The 21,137-nt window shown below is 41.6% G+C and overlaps 1 protein-coding gene across 1 annotated transcript in view; it reads left to right on the top strand.

Annotated features, from left to right (window-relative positions):
- LOC146613591 (receptor-type tyrosine-protein phosphatase S-like) overlaps positions 1 to 21,137 on the top strand; it is a 71,027-nt gene that overhangs the window by 22,387 nt on the left and 27,503 nt on the right. The window contains exons 5-9 of the mRNA XM_085378136.1: positions 4,736 to 4,924; positions 14,310 to 14,420; positions 18,455 to 18,469; positions 19,874 to 20,143; positions 20,544 to 20,923. Of these exons, the coding sequence (XP_085234262.1) occupies positions 4,736 to 4,924; positions 14,310 to 14,420; positions 18,455 to 18,469; positions 19,874 to 20,143; positions 20,544 to 20,923 (965 nt within the window). The remainder of the gene's footprint in view (positions 1 to 4,735; positions 4,925 to 14,309; positions 14,421 to 18,454; positions 18,470 to 19,873; positions 20,144 to 20,543; positions 20,924 to 21,137) is intronic.

Genomic DNA, 21,137 nt, shown 5'->3' with positions numbered 1-21,137 from the left:
ACTTTAGTGTCCTGTACTGTGGAATGGGTTATCTGCATCTGCGGGGCAGTGCTGTTGCTGCTGTGTTTGTGTCCTTTTAATTGAGCCAGTCTATTAAAACAGCTGGCTTTGGTTTTAACAAAGCTGTTTCCTACATTTTGCCCTTTAAAGAAGGGTTTTGTTATCTTATGTTGCTCTACAGTTCAGTGGAAAAGGCATTAGAGACCTTGCAAACTGATGCCTTCTAATTACTATTATATTATATTATATTATATTATATTATATTATATTATACATTGATGATGATCAGGTCCATAGACGGATAATTTTCTTATTTATGAGTGATGATATAAAAAAGTTAAATTAATTACAATTACAAATGAAAATGTCAGTGTTAACAAACTGAATGAATTAAAGAAATTAGGACATTTTTTTAACTTACCTCATTAATGCAGCTACCATCTTGGCATTAGTGTTAGGGTATTAAACACGAGGATTTAATATAAGATAATTCATAGACGTTTAAAACAACCATGAAACATTAACTATCATGAAATGTTAATCAAATAAAGCAACAGATGAGGGTTAAAAAGGCCATTCTTTAACAGGCACTCACTTTCCGTCTGTATCTAAGAAATATGAGAGCCCAGGTAAGGGCAAGCAGGATATTTTAGATAATTAAAGCTGTTTTTCTAACATAGCTTTGTATATATCATAACATCATAAGGATTGTGCCATCCTTTTGAGGTTTTAGATCATCAAACATCTTTGTCAAATTGTAATATTACACAAAGATAACCTGAGAAAATGTAAAGAGAAAATCTTTTCATTTCATTTCCAAACCCCCTAACCCCTAACACAAATCCTGTGTAAAAAAAAAAAAAAGGAAAAAATTAATTGTCTCTGAACCTAATACCTGATAGTGCTACCCTTAGCCCAAGGAACTGCAATCAAGCATTTGTGCAACGAGTCTTTCATTTCGCTGTGGAGGAGATTTGGCCCACTCCTCAGAATTATTTTAATGCAGCCACAGTGGAGGGTTTCTGAGCGTGAAAAAGGTTACGCCAAAACATCTCAATCTGATTGAAGGCCAGGTTTTGATTAGGTGTCTCCAAAGCTTCTTTTTCTTTTTTTGAGCTATTCAGAGGTGGACTTGCTGGTGTGTTTCGGATCATTGTCCTGCTACTTGAGCTCCCGGACACAAACTGTTGCCCACACATACTCCTCCAGGATTTTCTGGTGGAGAGCAGAATTCATGGTTCCATCAATCACAGTGTCGCCCTGAAGCATCAAAGCAGCCCCAGACCATCACACTACCACCACTATGTTTGACTGTTGGTATGATGTTCTTTTTACAAAGGACAACAAATCAGTATGGATTTAAAGGAGCTTGCAAAGAAAAGCGTCTGGACTTCTTTAAGTTACTTGAAGACGTTTCACCTCTCATCCGAGAAGCTTCTTCAGTTCTAAGGTCAAATGGCTTCTCGGATGAGAGGTGAAACGTCTTCAAGTAACTTAAAGAAGTCCAGACGCTTTTCTTTGCAAGCTCCTTTGACTACGATGACCTGGATGACTGAGAACCTTCACAGACAGTATGGATTTAACTTAAATGGGGAGCTAGCTTTAAAGGGAATGGAGTTAAAAATGTTCATTTTATACAGAGGATGAATTGGATGAACTGGGTGCTGCAGTAGAAGATAAACTCGGATTATTTTAAACAGTTAATGATGCAAAACAATTCTACTCAAGCTTGAAATGAGCAGAATTTTAAAGTTAAAATGACTAACTTAACCCTTGTTTGTTTTCTACACTGCTGAATATCCTTAGCTATCTGAAAAGCATCGTTGGGTTCTGGATGCTTGCAAAGATTCACTACTATTTTTCCTCTTTTTGTGGTATTTTACAGCACGGCAGTAAGTGTCTTTAATCCCTCTCTCTATCACTCTCTCTGTTTATCTGTCCGACTCTCTCCATTTCTTCTAATTCTCTCCAAGTGTTCAGTCCAAGGTCCACCCACACCATGTATTTGCAGCATTAATAAAGACCTGAGTGGAATATAGAGCCACACGCCCTACAGACACACACACGCATGCATTGTATATGCACATGCCTTGAGCCCAGTGCTGTGGTGTGCTCTAATTAACAGCCAGGGAGTCCATGTTATGGTAGCTGGCAGAGTGATAAAAAGACCATCTGAACCCTCTCAAGAGAGGGGTAGGATTCGGGGAGGGTAGAGGGGAGCAAATGTAGGCCTAGCATATTCCTCGCCTTTGGGAGTTCACCTTCTGACCTGCCCATCGATCTCCCTCTTCTCTTTCCTTTCTCTTCCTGTCTATTTCATCAGTGGCCATACCACTAGCCTCCATTCAGGTAGATCATTAGTATTGATCTGTCAGGGATGCTGAAGGGTTGGGGTGGGGGGGGGGGTCTCAGAAGTGTTAGCGTGGTCCACTCTGCCCACTCCAGTCTCTCCTGTCTTCACGAGGCCTAATTGTTGCACTAAACATCTTGATCATCAAGTTTTGATTCCTCTCTTGCTTTTTTGTGGCATTTCTCCACTTTCTCTTCTCAGGCGCAGCATCAGCAACAGCTTGACATTCCTATCTGACGAGGTCTCTCTAGCGCTGATGACTGTAGAAAGAGAGAAAGAGAGCGATAGATCCTATCTCAACTCAGCCTCTCATCCCCATCACAGAGTGTGTGGGAACAGATGGTATATGTCTGTCATGTGGTTAGGTAGCAGGGGGCCCGGAGGAGGAGTGGAGGAGAGGAAAAACACACAGACAGTTGACGTGGCCACGGTCTGCATCTTGGACTGCGTTCAGCTCCAGATATGTCTGTGATTCTGGGCTCAAGCAAAGCAAACTTTAGCAGGTTTTGTTTTGTCTGACAATCAAGATGTTCCGATGGGTTTGATTTATTAGCCAAGGAAATTGCCATCTCGTTGCTTCGCTGCTGCGGGAATGTGGATTTATAATTATAGTTCCAGGTATGGAGGAGGTGTCTGTGTGCATGTGTGAGAAAGAGAGAGTGGTTTAAAGGGTAAGGAGGAAAGGAAGCAGGAGGGCTGATGGATGCTTGATTACGTGTCTGGCCATCTGGACTGTTGTCACTGAGACTCTTAATCCCATTCACCAGAGAAAGTGTATGTGAACGTGTTTGTGTATGTGTGTGTGCGAAATAGAAAGCAACTGCTTTTTTGCGTGCACACACTTATTTTCCTGGATATGTGCGATCGTGCCGCTCAACATTATTCGACACTTTGCAGAAATCTGTGAAGATGCTAATGAGAACATAGCCATAGAAGCAAATATGTACACACAGCCAACACACAAACACACACACACTTGTCCTCAGCTCCTACAACGTAATAAGACATATCCAGACGCATTCAGACACATCCCAGATCGGCCTCTCTAATCGTTGGTACATTTTAACAATTACTGCTAACAAGTCCTTATTACCCCCAGTGCCCTGCCCCTCCTCTGGTCCCAGCTTCTAATTGCCGCTGCTGTTTCTGAACAGCTTTCTGAATAGTTATTAGACAGGAATCGTTAGCACCACATAACACAGAACCACACCTTTGAAAACTCGTAGTTCATCGCCACTGCCACCAAACACCTGTAATTCTAGGTTAGTAATGTACTGCAAAGCCTGTGTGTGTGTATTTGTGTGTGTGTGTGTGTGTGTGTGTGTGTGCGTGTGTGTAGGCACTTAAGTAACTCCTGCTGACTGGGCGGTATGTTTATACTCTTCCAGAAATGGCCTGTCAAACACACAGAAAAATCCTAGCTGTGTTTCTGCCCGCCTGCTATATCACCTAATGACTAGCTAGCTGTAGGAATGAACACACAACTTTGATCACCAAGGCTATAGTGGCTCTGCTATGAGGGGGGAGCTTTCACATCACTGCATGTGTGGGAAAGGAAGGACTGAATGCATGGCAGTAGAAGCTGATACATCCGTTATTTGTTTTAGAAAAACTGAGCCTTCACTGTCCTCATGAAATAAGTACACATACTGCACTTCGCCCCACTCTAACCCTGTACTTTGATTTACACAGATTCAGAATCAGAATACTTTATTAATCCCGAAGGAAATTAGGGTTACAGCAGGCAGCACGCTAATGGCGCATGCGCACTTACAAAGTCATGGACCGCAGAGGATGTCCTATGGTGTCTGGCACAGGGACTTTGGGACTTTGGCAGCAAATCCTTTGGGTGCTGTGGTGGTTGCCGGTGGGGCTTCAGTAGAATCGTGTTTTTCAGGCATACTAAAGGATTTCTGAGGTATTTGGAGACGTGGTTAGCACCATAGGCTCTTTGTCTTGTACCTTGGGTTGTTTAGGAAAAGATTTTTGCAACATGGTGAGGCGTCTTGCTAGGGGAGGCTGGTGCTCCTGTTGCTATGGGTTGATGTGATTGGTTAGCAACAGTGTTGAAGGGTGGTATGTGTGAAAACAGCATGCACATGTGTTGTCATGTTTCCTAGCACTGCACTGTACTATATGGGGATGATCACTGTTCAGTGTATGACGTCTTCCTGTTTGCCTCTAGCACTAATTAGCAGATCGTAGCATGCTTACATGCTAAACTAATGGTCAAAACACAAGTCATTATATGTGCTAAATATACATGTTAGCTCCTGTTATCATATGTTACCAGCAGACATGCGCAAGTAGTGCAATTAGACATTTATATTTCATGTTTTAAATGCTGCACATTTCATACTCTTTTCTTTCTCTTGATGCTTTCAGAGGACCTGTTGCCATTTGGCTTCCCTAGTATAGACATGGGCCCTCAGTTGAAAGTGGTGGAGCGGACAAGGACGGCCACCATGCTGTGCGCTGCCAGTGGCATCCCGGACCCCGAGATCTCCTGGTTCAAAGACTTCCTGCCTGTCGACCCCAGCACCAGCCAGGGTCGCATCAAACAGCTCAGATCAGGTGAGACAGGTGACTTTTAGTCAGACTGTTTGTATTTTCCACCAACGGAACCAACAGTGCATTTACAGCTTTGCACTTTTTTGCGATCAGGTAAATCCCTGTTGCTCTAAATTTGGTGATTATTTTAATTATGATTGAGGGATTACATGCTGTTCTCTAAGTTTATCTCTCTCCTTTGGGGGTATAAAACCTTTTTAAAGCCAATTTCATAAAAAAGGATAATTGTGCCATCCTTAAGCCATGAAAAAAATGTGCTGTTTATTAGCATTTGGGAGAACGGATTATAAAAAATATATATCACTTAAAAGGCAAAATTTGCTTTCCATTAAGTATCATAATTATAAGAAAAAAATAGCAGCATATAATTGTATAGTCATTTCAAATGGGTTCAGAAATTTCACATAGAATGAAACTGTCTTCCTCAATTTATCCCAAAGCAACCACAATATCCTCTTTTCTGATGTCAAATGTGTTTGGCGCTTCTTAAAATTAAGCATTTAACTGGTGATGCTTTTATTTTGACCCACTGCCTAAATGTGCGCGACATAGCTCAGTGTCCCAAAATGTGAAGGTAAGCTCACTTTACCAGAGACACAAAAAGAGAGCAAAGACGATGTGTCTGCATACCAAAGAATCACATTGTGCGCTTAAGACAGTTTATTCAGCTTTGTTTATGCTCTTCTGTATAGATGAGTACAGTGTCTCCAGGAGAAGGCAGAAACATTTTTTTTCTCAGCCTTTCCCACTCAGCTGTCCTCAGGGGGAATGAAAGTGATGGTGAAGCGAAACCATTTTGTTGTTGTTTCATCCATATTCTCTGTGCTGCTCCGGCCTGCCAGCTCTGATATATCCCTCCTGTCAGCCAATATCCTTTACTGATCACCAGTGCCCTCCGTTAGCTGTGTCTTTGCATTTCCATTTGCCGAATTTATAATGTTTAAATACATTTACCATGTTGTCCCAAGCAACAAGTTACCTTTCTTAATGGCTTGTGATCCATGTCAAAGAAATCCTAATGAGAGCTCCTATACAGTGTTTTATATCACTGTTTAGGACTGGTTAACAGCAATAAAACAAACCATGCTTTAGGGCATGGGAAACATTCTGGAGTTACAGTCTCTTTGTTCCCTTGTGTGCTCTTACTATATTTGGACATTTGAAGAGCACACAAGGAAATAAATATGTTTTACTCACAGCTTCAGGAAACCCAGCATCAGTAGATGTGGCCGGAGAAACAGGCTCTGGCAGGGACCGGGCATTGGCAGGTGTGGCGGAAATGCAGGCTCAAACTGCGGCTCTGCAGGGCACACAGCATCAGAGGGCTGGGGCTGCCAATTCCGGCATCAGGAACCACGCTTTCTCTTCTAGGGTGGAAGCGTGGTTCCTGATTCAGCTCGTCAAGAGCTGAATATGTGCAGCAGTAAAGAATATAAGCAGTGCTGACAACCCCATTTACCTATGAAACACGGAACAAAATTTAAAACAGACATGATTCTCAGAAAAAACCCAGGAGCTTGACAGTGTGGATACTTTACACAGACAACTGTAGTTAAACTACAGAATTATACAGTTTCTTTGTATTTCAAATTTTAAGACAAGGCTTTTTAGTTGAAGACTAATTAGTAGGTCTGGCAGTTGTACTTCTCATTTGGCTACCATGTTTGGCTAAGACTGGACTGGAGTGGAACTGCAATAAACCACTGGACAAAGCCATAATGTCTGCCTAATCTTAGATGGCATGCACAACCAGCTAAGATGTGTTAGTACAACACTTTGATACACCTTGAATCCTGGAAATAGATGAATATTAACTAAAGATGAGTTTAGTTTCCTATAGGTAGTGAACCAGCTAGCAGGAAAGCTAATGATTGCGGCTTATTGAAAGATAAATAAACGCATGTGTAATCCAGCCAGTTTCGTTTCTTTTTTCCTCGCTCATTCGTATTCTTCAAACACAGCTTATCGTCCAGTGCACGCTGCTCCAGCACCTGCAGAAATACACCGGCTGTTTCAAGTAGCCATAATTATGAAGAGAAACCCTAAATTGAGTTCTCTAAAGAAAAATAGGACTTTTAAACCTGCATATTCAGCAGAACAGTATTTTATTATTCACAATAAATTATATTCATTTCTTTTTATTCATTTTGGTCCCCTCGGTGCAACACCAAGTACAGAGCCTCCCCTGGTCACGCACGCAGAGCAAAGGGATGGCAAAGGATGGCCACGACCACTACTGACTAGTCTGGCACATACAACCAGTGGGGAAGCCCATTAGGGGAGCTGCACATATACTAGAACTGCAATTGCAATTATCTTATGACCTTCATGAACAATAAAAAAACAACAAATGTTGTTATTTACTGTTTCCTTTTCACATTGTGTACTTCTACATGGCAGTGGGGATATAGATAGAAAGATAGATAGAAAGATAGAATGAGTCAACCAAGTAAGAAGACTTAGAAGACATTTACTTCAAAGTAAAACAGGAAGCAACCAAAGTACCAATGCAAAACATGGAGGCAAGAAGACTCCCAATAAACATGAAAACAGAGACGGGGAGTACTGAGGGGCAAATGCATAAACACAAAAAGACAAAGTCGAGGAAGGAATAGATAATGACACGCTGAAGCAACCGAACACAGTCAAAAAATAACAAACTCAAAATAGGACCTGAGGCTTAACACAAACAAATAATTCAAATTTAAGAACAGTAAGGCAGTCTAAACTGGTACCCAAACCTCCCCAGAAATGAAACACCGAAAATCAAATAAAACAAAAAGAACTAATGCTGAAAATTACTAGAATGATAATGAAGTCAAGGTAGGAATCTAAAACTCCACCTAACAAAAATCAAAGTACCAAACGTACATGTATAGACTAAGAATTTGAACCTCAAAATCCACACAAAGCACACAATAAGAGTGAGTGACCAGAAAACAAAGACTATCACTGTTATTACATCAGAATGTGCAGAAATAAAAAATTACAAAACATCAGTATCTGTGCCACCTCGGTAATGGTTGCAGCTTATACCACACCTGATCATCACTGGCCATGCTTTTATTTATTTATTTTTTTTATTTTAGTTGTCCTTTTTTTAACTAAACTATAACAACTGCTAAATTGTAGCCACCTAAAATTGTACATTTACTTGATCTGCTCTGAGACGTTTGCTCCCTGCTTGTGTGTCATGCAGACATGACAATGATTCAGTGGTACAGTATGTTAGGACACATATCACATCAATGAAACAGTAGCAAGACGAATGGCCTACTGAGATTCACCCCAGGCTTTAATAGGATTTGAAATCACCAAAACCATCACAAAGCCAAACAACAAAATGTGCTGTATAATGAACCGAACAGTGCAGCGAAATGACTTGGAGGAAATCAATTACACCTGAGCTGGGCAAGAAATGCGTTATGGATAAAACACTCCTTTAAGATTTGTTTAATGGAGGCACTTTCCGAGCAATGCTTCTGATTTAGTGGATAGCTGCCAGCTCTTATTGGACTGCAGCCAGGAATGTGTTTTGGCCACAGTCATTCTGTTCTCTCTGTCTCTTTTCTTCTTCTGTTGGCTCTTGGAAATACTTTTATGAGCCATATGGGTCAGGAAGAAAAATGAGATAGAGAATGACTGCAGTAGAATCCCACAAAGGATGTCTCATCTTAGCCATTTCATAGCTCATAAGTATCCATCATGTGTGGGGGCTTATCACTGCAGATAACTGTCCACGGTGGCCTTTGACAGCCGTGAACTCTGTGTTTACCCACCTCAAATGCACACATACTCACCCCATCAGTCCTCGGTGACAGAAACATATGGGGTGGTATAGAGATGAACTTTTGCTGGCATCTGTATGCCTCGATCAGGTATCTATCTTTTTTCCATGCCATCTGCTGCACCAGTTTGTATGTGCATGAGGAGAACCATGACAAGCTATCTGTCTGCCCCTGACATTTGGGACTTAGAGCTGGAAAGTTAACCTAAGCACCTAACAGCTTATGTAGACCCACACTCTTAACAGATGGCATTCAGTACGGACCCTGAGGTTGACTCCAGGATTACATATGCAGACTCTTTGGTAAGGACTAAGACGTGATGAAGGTTAATGGTGTATGTCAGTTTATCTGTTGACGTCAATACAGAACACTTTTTTAAAGTAAATTTTTGCATGCACCAAACAAAATTGGTTATTCATTTTTAACACCTATATAGGGTTGCGTCAAAGAGACTGACCCAAAATCGCGCATCATCGTGAAATGCTATTTTCACAGAGTTTATATTTGGTTGGCTGAATATTTCACAACCAGATTTTAAGAGAATTTGAAATTGGGACTTTAGCCAAAGTAAATCATTCATTTTTGGTAACAGTCTGTTTCTAAGAAAAGAAAAATCTAAAAATGGTGAGCAGTACAAATCCTTTGACAGAACGTGCTTTCAGGCTGACAGAAAAAGTGGAACTTGTGACACGGATAAATCTGCAGACTGACAATTAGGAATCGTTTCTGTCTCTGTGTGCGAGAATAAAAACCAGAACTAAGTCAGAACCTGGAAATTTTGAGCGTTTTTGCGTCTATATTCATTATCGATTTATTAAGTAACTGCTGCGTTAAACCATACCTAAATTGCTGCGTAACACTTTGCTTTGAGGCTTTTCTGTTCATGTTTTAGTGAAATGTGAAATTAAAGAGCAGGTTGATAATGGTTTGGAAACAACAGTTTCGGTTTTAAAAATTACCAGCAGTTTATTCGTAACTGTGTTGCGTTCGTAGTAACTGTCCTTTGTGTCGACGCTTGTTAACATGTGCCTCCGGTTAATTTAATGTCTCAACTTGTGGGAGACTGGAGCCCAAGTGATCTGTTTTACCTCAGTGTCCCATCAGAGCTATCAGATTAACAGTATCCGCTGTCATCTGATCAGCTGAGTCTCAGCCCACAGAAATAATACACCATCCACGATTTCACAGTAGCTCAATTTACTTAAGTCACATCTTATTCTGGGCCTGTCAGCATCCCAAAACTGCTCTCTCTCCTCGTCTCTCTTCTTTTACTTTTTCGACCTTTTGCTTTGCCGTCCCACAAACCATCATCACGTCGTTTTGACGCCCGTTTTCTGTCTGCGCTATGTGCTTGTGTACATAAGTTTTGACCTGCTGACCTTTCTATGTATATATTCAGAACACCTGTCCACCCCAGTGTAATGTAATGTCATGTTTTACAGCAGTAGATTACAACTGGCAATTTCAAATTTTCGCTGCTTGTTAGCCACACGAGCTGCTTCCAGCTGTCGCACAAGTTCTCGTTTGCAGATCTAAACCGGTCCATTTCTACCTCTCCACCTCCTCGCCATCTTTCCTCCCACTGCTCCTTTCTTCCTCTGCTTTCTGGTTGAGAAGAAGGCTCTTCTTGTAGAGCGGATAATTTATTCCTGTTTGTTTCCCAACTCTGCCCTGAACCACAGGGAAATGAGAGATGGAAAATAGGGAGAAAGAGGAGGGCACGAGCTGTTCTGCTGTCATGTAACTGCAGAAGACAGAAACAAATGGATGACAGCTTCAGCGAGCAGCGTCTCAGCTCACCTAACACGTTCCCTCCTTTAACCCTCTGAAATCACAGCATTCAAACTTCTTCATAAGCTGACCTGCAAGTGTGTCTGTGTATGTGTGCGTGTGCAAAATCTACGTATACTAAGACACACAAAATCTGTCTGTATGTGTGTACATAACCTTAAATATGAGGTTTTATTTTGGTGTAACAACCACCTTATTAAGTGTTTGGTGTTGATCCACTGGGATTTTCCCACACCGCTGTCTCCAGGAAGAATGGTAGAAAAAAGAAAAAATATCCAGTGAGCAGCGGTTCAAATGCCTTGTCGATGTCAGAGGTGAACGGAGAATGGCAAGACTGCTTTGAGCTGAGAGGAAAGCAACAGTAACTCAAATAACCACTCATTCTTACCAAGCCATGCAGAAGATCTGAGCTCAGCCTTTGACACCATTTCTCACTCTGTCCTTCTAAGCAGACTTTCCTCTCTCGGCATCTCTGACTCACCCCTCGCCTGGTTTCAATCATATCTCCTCGACCGTTCCCAGTTTATTCAACTAAGATCATTCCGCTCTCGTCTATTCCCCGTCACCTCTGGTGTACCCCAAGGCTCAGTTTTAGGCCCTCTTCTCTTTATAATATACATCCTCCCTCTAGGTACCATCTTCCGCAAATTTGATCTTCAGTTTCACTGTTTTGCTGATGACACCCAGTTATATCTCTCTTGCAAACCTGATTCCTCCCTCCCACCTTCTTCCCTTACAGAATGTCTATCCGAGTTAAAATCCTGGTTTGCCTCTAATTTTCTAAAGCTCAATGAGGATAAAACTGAGATCCTCCTTATTGGCACCAAATCCAACCTTTTGAAGGCGAACCATTTCTCACTCACCATCGATAACTCCACAGTTTTCCCCTCTCCTCAGGTTAAGAGCCTTGGTGTCATCCTAGACAGTTCACTTTCCTATAAATCTCACATCAATAATCTCACCCGTTCTGCCTACTTCCATCTACGTAACATTAACAGATTGCTTCCTTCTCTTTCCACCCAGTCTATGTCCATTCTTGTACATAGTCTTGTTACCTCCCGTATTGACTAATGCAATTCTCTTTTGCATGGTCTCCCCCAAAAATCCCTCCATAAGCTTCAACTGGTTCAGAACTCTGCTTTTATTGTTCTTATTCTGCCATTGTTTTACTAAGTGTTTTATCTTATTGTAAAGTGTCCTTGGGTGACTTGAAAGGCGCTCATAAATAAAATTTATTATTATTATTATTATTATTATTATTATTAAGAGCATCTCTGAAAGCTCTTCTGCAGTTTTTTCCTATCTTCATGGACAACAGAAGATTCTGCCTGCTGTGACAACGTTATGGTTGGGATTTAGTGTAAGGATCATGAAAACATGGATCCATCCTGCCTAGTATCAGTAATAATGGTGTAATGGGAAATGACTTTAGTATGAGTTCAGTATATCCATCTTCTGATGGCTCTTTCCAGCAGGAAAACGTACCATGTCACAAAAATCAGATCACCTCATACTGGTTTCTTTAATATGACAATGAATTCACTGTACTCAAGTGACCTCCACAGCCAATATGTCTAAACCCAGTAGAGCACCTTTGGGATGTGCAGCCAACAAAGCTGCAGCAATTGTGTGATGCTATCATGTCAATATGAACCAAAATCTCTCTTTTTTTTATTAAAGCAGTTTATGCCAAATAAGGGTCCAATTAACCAATGCACCTAATGAAGCATCTATTTAGTGTATTCTTTCTAAATATTATTACTGTGCATTTTATTTTCTTTACCATTTTTAAGATATACAACAGATAATATTCAAAAGAACATTTGTACATAATGATGAATACAGTAAAAGGCATCAGTCAACCATCCAGCACTGGAGCAGATGGTTGAGGTATTTAACATGTGCCATCTTTTGGCTCATATTGTCTGTCACTGCCGTGCACCTCTGCCTATTATATCAATGACAATGTCTATCTCTCGTGGAAGAGGTATTCCACATCTGCTGCTCTTCCCAAGGTGACCTCAGTTTTCCCCATTAAAGATCTTTTACAGAGTCTTTCCTTAAGGTCAGCTTACTTAAAGTGAAAAGAAAATGTCTATAAATAATTTGTTTCTGGTCCACATGAATTAATAAACCCACTAAATTTAGCAGCTCAAGAGTTACAACATACAACAATGACATGTGCAGTTATCTTCAGAGATGGCAAAAGTACACACATTTGTTCCTTAAAAAGAAGTCGTTGTGTTTAACTGATTCGGCTCACTTTAACCTCTGACTATAGAGCTGATGCATTAGTTATATGCTTCTCTTTGCCTCTTTCTTATCTTTGTGTGATAAGCACTGGTGATAGATAGACCAACAGGATTAGCGTTTATGTTATATGGTTTCCTCCTTTAGGTTTACATCACTTTTACAGGGTTACGGTTTTGATTGATTGATTGATTGAATCTTTATTTTGAACATGTTGAAAAAGTATAAAAAAAAAATAAAAAAAAATAGAATTAAAAGAGACAAATGAACAAAGTACTTGTAAGTAGTACTCTGTTACTTATCTTTTAAAATTAAATAATATTTAGATTGAATGGTTGTGCATATTGGTGTAATGCACAGGGGTTATTTCGCTATTACTTCCTTTTAATATCAATATAAACGGAGGGATTGTTTTTAAGTATTTTGGCTTTTATTTTTGTATTTTATCTTGTGTATTGTGTATGGAAAATAAAAAATCTGTGCAGAGCGATGCACAGTATATCTTGCTTTTCTCTAAATATCCCTGTGCTTCTCTTAAAAGCCAGATGCCTTTTATCAGTCTCACAGAAGATCTGATATAAAACACAGTGCTTTGTATGAGACTAAAACTTGCTCTTTTTGTGTGGCTGTTTATCTACACACTCCCGTATGTGTTTCCATCCTTTCCTTAAAAAGTGTGTGTGTGTGCCATGTGCATTTAGATTTGTGTCACTTTCTACTCTGTGCAGTGCAGCAGAGAGTGATGCATGGTTTTGTGCCTCCTCCTCGGGCTCCGTGTCAAAGTCAGTTTCAAATGAGACGGATATGACAGAGCAGACTGAAAGAGGGGGGGAAAAAACAAAACCAGAGAAAGAACATCTCTGCTGGTAATTCAAAAGGCCGTTAGCTAAGAAACACAGCAATAAGAATAGTACCACGTGAAGCAAAAGAACACCTGACGAGTGCCGTGTGTAATTATAGCACGTTTAGGGAGACTAGGATAAAAACTGAGGAAGCGAAAGAGCCGAAGAGCATCGCTGGGTCGTTGCCCTGGGGTAAAGCTGTGTAGCTGCTGCCAGTTAACTGCAAAGATAGAAACAGGCTTTCTTCATTCAGCAGTGTGCCTGCTGCTGGAGAGGAATCACCAGCTAGTACAGAAGTATAAACTAAAGGCGCTTTAAGTGTCATCTAAGTTTGTAAAAAGTGAGTTTGAGACTTGTTTTTGACTTCCAAACTTTTCGAAAGGGAATTCTGAATTTGTGAATATGTTGCCGCTTCCTTTCCCCCTTTCGGTAGCAGGATGGGAGACGGGGATGGTTAGAGGAGACGCAGTTCTTTGTGGAAAATCCAACTCCTGATACAGAGAGAGTGTTGTGCGGACCATTCATTTCTGCCTTGCAGAAATAACAACTGAGCTGACTTTATTGGATGTTGAAGCAACAGACAAAGAGATACCCCAGGGTCAAACTATAGCAGATATTGCAGGATGAAAAGGAGAGGATGCAAAAGGATGGCGGACAGTGGCAGAAGCATTTTCTGCAAACATATTTATCTGGGGTTTTCTTTTTTTTCTCTTGCAGGAGCATTACAGATTGAGAACAGCGAGGAAACAGACCAAGGGAAGTACGAGTGTGTGGCCACCAACTCCCAAGGCGTGCGCTACTCTTCTCCCGCCAACTTATACGTGCGAGGTAGGACCTGAAACGCAGAACACACATGCACGTACACGCACGAACAAGACACAGACACCGAAAAATCACTGTGACGAAGGTGCCTTAGGTATTACTAGTAAAACTACCTCTTCTGTATTACTGTGCTCTTTAACAAGTATTACTAACCCATCCATTGTCTACAATATATGTTGACTCTGTTGTTTGGTATTTCTCACAACCACCTTTAACAAGTCCACCTTAAACCTTGGTGCGAGCTCCGACAGTTGAATCAAAGCAAGGATAAAGTGGGGACCACACCTTGGTTTAACTGCATGAAAACATCACTGATCTGTCTGCTAAAGTGGTTTCTGTACTAGAGGCAGATTAATTGGTTGAGAGATTTGAACAAAATTGGGAGTGAGAGTCAAGATGTAATTTTGGCTTTACAGTGTTTCACATTAATGGGATCACTGTGGACCCCACATGCTTAAATAAATCTGTGGGTGCTGTTGTAACACTGGCTTATGGCTCAAAGGCCACAACCAATGTCCAGTATTGCAAGTTCTAGTTTCTATTTTACGTGGGATAACAGAGAAGCGTGAATGCAGTTTGACTGGTGCGTGCGTGTGTGTGTGCGCGCGTGTGTGTGTGCGCGCGTGTGTGTGTGTGTGTGCGTGCGTGTGTGTGTGGTGCAGTGAAGCGAGTGGCTTTGCGCTGGCCGTTTTTATTCTCTCTGTGTTTCCCCGTTCTCTCTCTCCCCTCTCACGTCATTGTGTTCTGCATCAACCCCCTTCCATCCCTCAGAGCTTCGAGAAGGTTGGTGCGCTCTTTCTTTTCTTTTGTTACTCCTTTGTTTCAGAAAGCTTCACTTATTGAAACAGAGGGAAACAAAAAAAGACGACAAAAAACAAACAAACCACAGTATGAGTTAAAGGACAGCGGAGTAGATTTGAAGTGAAATGATTCAAACCTGTATCCAAAATGATGAGAGTAAAGCTGCTGCGATGATGAAGCGGTCTGCCTACGCAGCAGAGTGCATTGACTGCATTGTGAGGCCTTGTGTGCAGAACCCTTGGTATTGCCTTCACTCCCCGATCAATGTTTTCTGCATGGTATGATCTTGTTGTCATGGAGACCCAAGAATTGGAAGATTAAAAAGAGGCAATGTTTGCATGGAAGGAGTGAGAGAGAAAGAGAAAGGAGCACCGCTTGCATGTGTGTTGACTGACGGACTGACACCAGAGCATGGCACAGTGTGTTATCACGCTTATTGATATGCTCAGATTGTGATCTGATTGAACTTGCTGTCTTGTCATGTCTTGCTACTGTTTTTTTGTGTGTGTGTGTTTTTTTTAAATTCTTTTCCCCTTTGTACCATCTTGTTTGGCGGTTTGTCTTTGTTCCCATGTCATCACATCTGCTCCAGTGCTGCACTTGTTGAGTGGAAGTCTTGCACTTGCTTGTGTATGCCCCCTTGTTCTGCAGTTTTACGTTCGGTTTGTCAGACGAGAATCACTCACTGGTATAAATTCATGACGCAAACTCAAAATGGCAAGAGGACGGGTCACGTGACTGATGATGGACACTAGTGTTGAAACTAACATTAACGTTGGCTAAATTATCCGGAACCACTGCACTACAGTTCAGAATACACGTGTTACGATGGAGCATCATAGACTGTACATAAAAGATGGATTGTGAGCAATAATTTTTTGTTTGCTTTCTTTTTTTTCCTTTGGAGCCAGAAGTTACCATGTTTAGATGAAAAGGTGGATGCGCATTAGCAAGACCGATTAGCAAGATGCATCCACCGAGATGCATCTCATTAGGATACTGTGTTAACCATTCAGAAAGCCATTTTATTTGTCAGACAATTGCATTAATATCATGTCCATAAGCCATAACATTAGAGACACTTCAAGACAGCTAGCCGCAGAGCCTCCTCTGCTGGCACACACGTCTGTCTGCCCCACTCCTAATAATAACACCCAGCATTGCTGCTTGTGTTACATACTCAAGCATAATATGAAAAATAGGATGCCTTGCTTTAGACATTATAGAATACTTAAATTAGCTACACCTCAACCAAGTTCATTTGATTTGTATTTTCCACAGCTATGAGACAAAAGACATAAGGTTTACAAGGTTACAGGTTTTATTTATTTGTTTATTTTTTCCCCTTTTCCACCTGTGTGCTTTAAATATTCATACTAATGCTGCACATTTTCTACAGGTAGCCTCTGAAGGTTTATTATACAGTAATAAGTAAAATAAGCTCTCTTTAATGGACTGTTATACAGTCTAGGCCATGTCTTACCTTGCTTGACTCCCCACCAAACACTGTGATACGTCTTTGTTGACTGACATTTGAAATTAATTATATCCATTCTCAATCTTAGATATTGAGAGGGGTATTAATGATTCTCTCTTATTACAGTGGTTAATGAAAGCTGTGTCCTTGAGACAGACAAGATGGTGCTGAGTAAATGTCAGCTATATAGCGATGCTGAGATTCAGCGGTAATCCTTATGGCTGTGCCAAGGTCTCCCCAGCCCGTAGCCTCCAGACTCCCTGCAGAGAACAGGACTAATGATAGCTCCACTAATAAAGAGCGAAGCTCCTGGCTCGTACAAACTGTATAGAAAATGGTGGGGAATCATGCGTCCTGGCTCGATTAACTTTAAGCTAGAGGCTCTGTGAGCACAAAAAGGATTATCCCTTGTTATGAGCTCACTTTATTGTAAAGTACTCACCTTTGGCTCCCCAGTGGATTCTTCAGTCGTCGTCTGTGTTCACGACCGGTATTTTTAGAACTACTCCACCGCTTGATGTAGGAGATTACCGAACAGTCATCTTGAGTCTTTACTTTCATCCTTAAACTTAAAGCATTATCAAATTAGCCCACATGCTTACATTGACATCTTTTATTTATTCTTGCTGTGTTGACAGATACATGCCCGTGTGGCTTAAACTGACGTTTTGGTCCTGCTGCATTGCACCTGCTTTGTCTTGTGCATGGAGCTGTCATGGATGCAGTCTGTGTGCGTGTCTCTCCAGCATGCTCAGATGAGGAGATGCCTGCCCAATCATGTCTGTTTTCTAACAGATCTACCTGTTTTTGTCTCTTTGTCTCTTTCTTGTCTTTAACTTCTGTATCCAATTCTGGGTATATTTTTAAGTTTGATTTTTTTTTTATTGCTTTGGTTTGTTTTTCCAAGTTGCTTTGAACTTTGTTATTCGTGAAATGACCACAACTATTTACTTTTTTTTTTAATTTCTTGAAATCATGCAAAAATGTTAACTTCTATCCAATTGTCTCTAGATGCTTTGAGTAGGGGGGATGTGGCCCACGAAGATTCCCAGTAATGATGTCACTCATTAAGGAGTGGAGGTTATGCAGCAAATTTATCAATATTTATGTATTCATTCAAGTATTTAATTTGACATTTTCTTTCATATAGCGTTAGATTTATTGCTGGATTTGCAAGTAATTGAGAAAAAAAAGACTAGACTCTTATTGTTTTGCTACTGTAGGGATATCTTCTTTTATTCGTAATCTTTTTTTAAACTGTCTATTTTTAGGGCTTGTGTTGTTTATCGCACATATAAGCTTTCTAGTTTTGAGTTTAGTTTCAACAATGTTTCTGCTCTTTGTCTGCCTTCCCTTTCATTCTCTCCTTTCATCCAGAGATGTTTGTCCGTTACTCTTTTTGTCTCTTTCTGTTTCCTGTGTTTTTGACCCACGGGTATCCTCTTCTTCTCTGTTCTTTCAACATCCGTTCTCTTCAAGCCCTTTTCTCTCTGTCTCTCTCTCTTTCTCTCTCTCTCCCTCTTCTCTTACTTTTGAAGCACCTTCTTTCTGAATGGGCCTGACTCTGGTATACAGCCGTGTTTTAAAATAGATCCATGTGTTTTCTTCTTCCTCGCTCCTCTTTTCTTCCCCCTTTTCCCTCCTTCCCCACGAACCCTCTTCTAATCCTCTCTCCCCTGTCTTTTCCCCTCCTTTCCCACCCCCTCCTTTTTTCTCTTCTCCTTCTTCTCCTTCTGCATTCTGTCTGCACCCTGATGTGTAGGAGCGACAGACACATGTACATAAGTTTATTAACTTATAAACATGCACATACTACCTCACATATCTCTCTTTTTGCTCGCACTCGTTCTTTCCCGTTCTGCCTCGTTCTCTCATGCTGTCTTGGTGTTCTTTACTTAAATGTGTCCGATGATCACTTTGTAAATGCCACAACACCTTTTTAGAACCCTTGATCCACTCCTGTCCACATTTCCTATTCATTTGACTACACACTGTATCAGTTTTGAATCCTATGTATTGTACAGTATGTTGTTGTACAATGTGGCTGTCCTTTGCTACATTGCGTTTCATTGTCTGGAAGAGAAGCAGAGCTGCCTCTCTCTCTCTCTCTCTCTCCCTCCCTCTCGCTCTTTTTCTTTGTCTCTCTGTCTTTTTCTTTTCTGTCCTTCGATCTGTCCCTCCCGTGTCTCTGCTCTTATCTTGCTTCTCTCTGTCCCCCCTCTCAGTCCACAGTTCTTCGTTCTCTTCTTTGTGTTTCTCCACCATTTTATCCCTCTTGAGTCGCCCAGGCATGCAAGTGACCTATGAGTTCAGTCTCTCGATGCATCTCTCCCCTAATGTGTAGTCAACCGAGCTCTGACAGATGCAGTATTGGATATAACTTGCCACTTTGCTTGTTCTTCTCATGGGGACACAAATAGCAGGCAGGGCCTATTGATTGGCCCCCATGATGCATATACTCTCTAAAAGGAGCCCATCTACCGCACAGGCACCTCAAGGCACGGCAATCTGAATGAAGAAAAGTTTTTTCCCTCATAAGTTACTGCTAAAGTTTAGCCTGCTTAGTCACTGCTTCGAGGTGGTGTTTTATTAATAATTCTGCATAAATCTGCTTCCTGCATAAATTGATAACCCGTAAAAAAAAAAAAAAACCCGCTGTTGTCGTTTTTTGGGTTTTGGTTTTTTACGAAAGAGAAACTGACTATAGGTGTCATGTCCTGGATGAAATGATACTCAAGAGTTTGTCACTTTATTATTTTGAGAAGGCAGCTCACTCTGAGTGGTTGAGCTCAGCACAAGATTTGTGTCTTTTTGTTGGATTCATCAGTGCCATAAAGTAATTGGGACTAAACTTGAAATATCCCTATGTAATTTTCTGTAAAAACCCTGAAGTTCATTCTCCCCTTTCCTGTTACCTCTCCTCTCCTTCTCTCTCTCTTTCTTTTTTATCTTTCTCGCCCTCTCTCTCTCTTTCTCTCTCTCAATCTCTATCTCGCTCTCTGCCTCGCTCTTTTTCTTCTCATTCTCTCCCCCCTTTACTCCCTTGCCCCCTCCTCCTTCTTTCTCTCCACCTTTCTCCTTCTCACTCCCTTCCCCACTTTTCTCCTTCCCTTTCCTTAACCCCTCTCCCCCACCCCCGTCCCACTTCCTTTCTCCCCTCCCGACTCTCCTCCTTTCCCAGTGCGCCGCGTGCCCCCTCGTTTCTCCATCCTCCCTTCCAACCACGAGATCATGCCAGGAGGGAGCATCAACATCACCTGCGTGGCTGTGGGTTCACCCATGCCTTATGTCAAGTGGATGCTGGGTAACGAGGACCTGACTCCCGAGGATGAAATGCCGATTGGACGGAACGTGCTGGAGCTCAATAGTGTCCGCGAGTCTGCAAACTACACCTGTGTGGCAATGAGTAGCCTGGGTATCATTGAGGCCAGCGCTCAGGTCTTAGTGAAGAGTAAGGGCCCCGGCAACCTTTAGATGCCTAAGAATGTTTTTAATTTTAGCCTGAGAAAGTAGAAAAGTTCAGCTGTCTTCTCATATGTACTCAGCAGGGTTCTGGCATCCCTTGTAGGTGAAAGTGTAGCAATTTAAATAGTATAACGTAGCATCCTTAATTTATTAATCAGTGTATTTCAGGTTAAATGTTACTGTCACTGGACACTGCAAGTACCACTAAAGAAATGCAGTTTAGCAGGTTGAATCTAAATGTAATATATGTTAAACAAAGCAACATTTATACTGTAAAAGAATCAAGTATTTCCACTAAATATAAAATGTAATTTCAACACTGAGACCAAGAGAGTATTTTTCTTTTTTCAAACGTTTAAATCACCTGCTGCCACTCTAATCCCCAGCTTTACCAAAGCCTCCCGGCACGCCCATTGTCACCGAGACCACAGCCACCAGTGTGACCATCACATGGGACTCTGGCAACCCCGACCCCGTCTCCTACTACATCATTCAGTACCGAGCCAAAGGGCCCGACAGCAAGTATGAGACAGTGGACAGCATCACCACCACCCGCTACAGCATCGGGGGGCTCTACCCCAACACAGAGTACGAAATCAGAGTTTCAGCCTATAATACCATCGGCCAGGGGCCCCCGTCCGCTCGCGTGGAGGCTCGTACGGGAGAGCAAGCCCCCGCCAGCCCGCCGCGAAACGTCCAAGCTCACATTATCTCTGAGAACACTGTGATGGTCCGCTGGGAAGAACCGGAAGAGCCCAATGGACAGGTGAGATGAGGATTGGAACAGCCCTGTTTGATCTGTTATCAGTAGAGGAAAACACACATTTTTACATTTCCTTTTATCTGCTGGCATGCTTCTCCAGCTGTCAACCTGAAAAATGTTCTCAAAAGGGTGGTGAATGCCTGCACCGAGACCTCAGATACCCAGCAGAAAAAGTCCTTCATTTTTGTGCTTTGTGTTCTGTAACAGAGAGGACGGA

The sequence above is a fragment of the Diplotaxodon limnothrissa genome, linkage group LG18 (assembly GCF_057381915.1).
Source record: "Diplotaxodon limnothrissa isolate DT_005_m linkage group LG18, D_limnothrissa_male_GT1.1, whole genome shotgun sequence".
Lineage (NCBI taxonomy): Eukaryota > Metazoa > Chordata > Actinopteri > Cichliformes > Cichlidae > Diplotaxodon > Diplotaxodon limnothrissa.
The sequence above is the reverse complement of the archived record's forward strand: the minus strand, read 5'-3'. Positions and strand labels throughout refer to the sequence as shown.